Here is a 4,745-nt window from a genome sequence, read left to right as displayed (position 1 = left end):
ATAGAAGCAAGAAGAAAAGTGTCTCCGACTCCAAATACTGCAGGTCTTAAAGTTCTTCTCTTGGGTCTACTGGAAGCAGCCTTAAAAAAAGTGGAAAATCAAGAGCAACAACATCAACTACTCCTACTAAGAAGTCTCCCTCAATGCCGGTAACATTTTCTTCCTTAGGTTGTAAATAATAATATTTGTCTTACTGTCTGAGTACTACAATGTTTTGTACTGTAAACATGACAGCTAAATGATGGATCCCAAGCTATACAAGTGAATCAGAAGTGCAAATTGATGGACATCAGTGAGAGGAAACAAGTCGTTGCCGAAGGACGTGTGAATTCAACAGACCCATATCAGATGGTTCACTTTGTACGATTGGGTCCGAACGCAGCTAGAGTGTGGATAGATGCAGTGTTGGTAGATGATGCAGACGCTTGGAGGAAATCTGATGAAATAGAGAGCTTGAAGGATGCACATGGTTCTTCTATCGCATGGCCACTTGATAAATTGATCATATATTAAGAGGAACAGGTAAGTGTTGTGCTTTCTCTTTACAATCTTTCTGATGCAATTCCTATACTGATTAGAGGTTTTGATTGTAGTAACTTGGAGAATGAAGAACTCTGGTCCAGCCTTTAAACAAGGCTACTGAACTTATAATTATCTTATGTGTATGACTTTGTTTTCAGTTTTCAATCGGCTGTGTAAATTTTATGACTTATGTATTAGCTACATATTCTATGAATGCTTTCGCTGTTGTTTATGAGTGGTGTTTTCTGAAATCAATTATGGGCACCAACATACCATAGCATAACCAACAAACCAGCAATAACAAAAAACAATTGTTATAGTTGAAAATCATAGCATTTAAATCAAACTACGAATTAGACAAACAAATCTACAATAGCAAAAACAAAAATGTTATAGTAAAATATCATAGCGTTTTAAATTACCTACGAATTGGACAATGATAACATATTTCGAAGCTATACCAAAATTAAATATAAGAATACTGAACAGCTATTGTAGAAGGACATATCATAACTCGAATTATGAATCGTAAACAATTTGTGACAAAATTAAAACGTGTTATAGTTACGTTAAAAACGACATTCATTTATTGCTATCATATCGGAATATTAGTAGCGTCAAAGAAAACCGCTATCGTAGAGAGGGGGCCTATTATGGCTGCCGATGACATAGCAGATGAGAAAACGCTATGAAACCCCTACAATAGCGTTTATCGTGTGCTAAGAATGTACATATTTCTTGTAGTGTTCTCACCTTCGGTCATCTGCTTCACGGTTCCTGCTCCATAGTTTTGTGCCATGTTTCTAATTTCCCATTTTTTTGCTAAGGCAAGTAACAGCTCTAGCGTCTCCAATTTTAGCTCGTCGGTTCTCGGCTGCTACGGGCTTGTGGTGGTTTTCGGGTCATTGATCGCCACTTCTTAACGCTTGCTCTTCGCTCACATCCCAGCATCACATAGGTTTGCTTGAGCTTCTGTGGTGGTGTGCGTGATAATTGTGTGCAAGTTGGATTCGGGGTGGGAAGTATGGAGTTTACAGCTCATTTTGCTCGGAACATCGTGTACATGTCGCTTTCGTGCCTAATAAATGCTCGGTTTTTGGTTGTTGTGGGTGCTAGGCCTTTTCTATTGCTGTTTTTTCTTGCAGGTTAGCGATATGATGCCTCGGCAATTTGTTCTCGGGTGGGTCATTATTTTTAAGAGAGGATCACCGGAGAGGCCAAAATTACTAGGTTCTTGCTCTCGTTTGAACTTGGCTCATTTTTTTGCGTCAAGCTGTTGTTGCGGACTTGGTAGAGCCTCGGGACAACGGTCTTGGTTGTTGTGTCTGCCTTGTCATAGCTAGATCGAGTCTATGTTTAGAATTTTATTTTCTTTCTCTGCTTCTTGTTAACTTCTGTAATTTATGTCAAAAACGAAAAAGCTTGGTAATAATATTTTACATTTTTACCAAAAAAAAAAAGTTTAATTTACTGAGTACTATCAAAAACCTGCAACAACTATGGGACTTGGAATCTTATATGTAGTTGATAGTTGACTATTATAGCTTAGAGATCGGGGAGTTACAGCTAGAACTTAGAGTCAAGAGTTGGCAAATGGTAGAGGTTGTTGTTTCCTTTACAGTGCAGAAGCTAAGGTAGTTGCTCATGGAAGAACAGTTGTTCTTGTTTGGTATATGCTTAATAATTTCCGGGGCACATAATGTTATTAAGTCAAGACCATTTATGACACATAAGAATATATGACGAAAATTTATCAGTTTTATAGAGGATTCTTATTGTTTTATGGATAAGCATTAATAATTATCATTTCCCCGCGAAAACATACTTTCACAAAGAGAAGTTTGATGATCTCAGTGAGATACTACTGAAAGTGATAAATATAAATATATTCTCGCTGTATACACTTTGTGTTACAGGCAAAATAAAGAAAGACAAAAAAATTGAACTATCCTGTTTTTTTTTTTTTTTGGACCTCTTCTATGGCTATAGACATGAATTTTGCTCAGATTTACAAACTTATATCTAACTTGAGAATATATTCTCAACATGAGCATAGATTTCTGACCATTTAGCTGCTCTCTCTTAAAGTGTTTACTCTTCCTTCAGGTTGTAGAGGAGCTATCCTGACAATTGTGCTCTCTGTATATGCTGCTATCACTTGATCAGCTTGACTGAAGTCACCTAAGATCTTTTGGCATGTCTCAACAAGACAGTGTCTGCAGCTTGGACAAGTCAGATGTTGTTGAAGCCACTTGTCAATGCAATGAACATGGAATCCGTGGTTGCACTTAGGTAGCAGCCTGAGCTTCTCACCGGAAACAAAATCTGACAAACAGATGATGCATTCTTCACCGATCCCCGGCAGGTTCATCCCAGGTGAGTAACTCACGACCGGGAACATCTTAAGAGCTTTCTTCTTGATTCCTTTGTTTGGTGACCCATGTCGTGTTGAATGACTGGAGATAGGCTCAGAGATCATGAAACTTGAAGTACCTCTGAATGCGCAACGAATGATGTAATGTAAACCAAGGCAACAGATGATTCCACAGATAAGGACTGAGAGAAGCATCAAGACATTCCCGTTGAGGTTGTTTTCATGTGTGATTAGGGAAGATGGTGCGACCACGAAGGCTTGTTGAGTGTTGTGGTCAAATGGGTTGTGCAGAAGCAGTTTTCTAGAGACAAAACCGCCACTGACTTGTTCTTGGAAGGCTTGAGCTGAAGAATATAATTCATTTGACGACATGTTCTTACACTCCTAAAAAAGCTTTGAATCAAAGTCTTGTCTCTTTGTTTTGTTTGGTTTTTGCTTCTTACTGTTTCTGGAGAATTCAAAGTGGTCTTATAAATAGCTTGAGATGATTACTGATTGAGTGAGTGGGGAGTAAGATTTGCTTAAGAAAGTGGCATTATCTTCTTTTTTTCAAGTGAGATTTGAGAGGATTTGGACTTTGTTTGAGTGCTAATTTTACCCTTGGGCCATAGCTCCTCCAACCACAAGATGCTTGTGTAGGGACTATCACTTTTCCAACGTTGAATTCTGAAATCATTTCATTTGGTCTCACTTTAATTAAAATATTTTGTTTTTATTATGTTGGCCTTGTGTTGATTCTTGATAAGCTTGATTTATTTTATTTTCCACTATACTTTTTTATCAGGAGGGGGAGGATTTCGTTGTATCTTCTTCACAATTTTAATGCTTTGCCTATAATATGTAGTGTTGTAAAGCAGTCTTTTTTGCTTTAGCAGTTATGTTTCTTTGTTCTTTCCATGTGTATGTGTTGTGTTGCTTAATAATCCACTTTACTATAAAACAAAATAACTAATAGTTTTTCTATTGAGATATTTAAGTGGAAATCGATAAAACTCCAGGTACTTTTTATTAAAAAATTCTAATCCTTCGATTATTTGATTTATTTATACTTAAAGAAATAGATTTGAATTTGTTATTTTTTATACACCAAATTTTCTTGAATATTTTTCTTTTAAAGTTCTTTTTTTTTTCTGGACTAATATCTTAATTTGGTTCTTTACATCGGATTGTCTCTAATTTCATTGAGATATAAGAAATAGGTAAATATTGATTTTTACTAAAACTTGTGTTTCGTATGTTTTAGTTCAGAATCAGTCATATTCTTAAACATCTAAATGTCTGCATATAAATGGTTCTGTTTGTTTATTTGTTTTCTTTCTCTTTCGTTTTTATCTGAAACATGTTGTGAATAATTAAATAGAATTGAGAAACAAAGAATATAAATATAATACAAATAAAGGAACTGATCTTTTTGATTATTGTTTCAATCGTAAACTCAACTTATAACAAAGGGGTAATACACATATTTATAGCAAGGTGAAAATATTAAAATAACAAAAGGCGGTCATTTCAATCGGTCAAAAAAAATCTGGAAAATCATTATTTTATTGCATGTTTATCTTCAACATTCCTCCTTGATTCTCCATCTTTCATTACATAATGCCTCGTTAAAAATCTAGTCATGGAAAAATCCATTGGGACAAAAACCATGATAAGAGAAAAAGAGTTCATTGCCGTAATCTCCTCCTGAAAATAGTAGATATAGATTTCTTGTCACAGGTCACGCAAATGCCACATTCCGATACCATATACGTGTTTTCGGAATGTTGTAGTTGGAAGAGGTTTTGTAAACAAATCAGCTGGATTGTCGCATGACCGTACATACTCAATGTCCACCTCTTCATTTTTC

The 4,745-nt window shown here is 35.8% G+C and overlaps 1 protein-coding gene across 1 annotated transcript; it reads right to left on the bottom strand.

The window, feature by feature from the left end:
* Nucleotides 1-2,454: 2,454 nt before the first annotated feature.
* On the bottom strand, nt 2,455-3,439 carry LOC106299311 (RING-H2 finger protein ATL75-like). Its single transcript, XM_013735421.1, has one exon. It carries the CDS (start codon nt 3,266-3,268, stop codon nt 2,591-2,593), a length of 678 nt encoding a protein of 225 aa, XP_013590875.1. The 5' UTR covers nt 3,269-3,439; the 3' UTR covers nt 2,455-2,590.
* Nucleotides 3,440-4,745: the final 1,306 nt, after the last annotated feature.

This window comes from Brassica oleracea, chromosome C6 (assembly GCF_000695525.1).
Source record: "Brassica oleracea var. oleracea cultivar TO1000 chromosome C6, BOL, whole genome shotgun sequence".
Classification (NCBI taxonomy): Eukaryota; Viridiplantae; Streptophyta; class Magnoliopsida; order Brassicales; family Brassicaceae; genus Brassica; species Brassica oleracea.
This window is presented reverse-complemented; position numbering and strand designations above follow the sequence as displayed.

What these genes read in the sequence shown, in the direction of transcription:
- LOC106299311 (XM_013735421.1), bottom strand. Translation starts at nt 3,268, where the DNA reads ATGTCGTCAAATGAATTATATTCTTCAGCTCAAGCCTTCCAAGAACAA.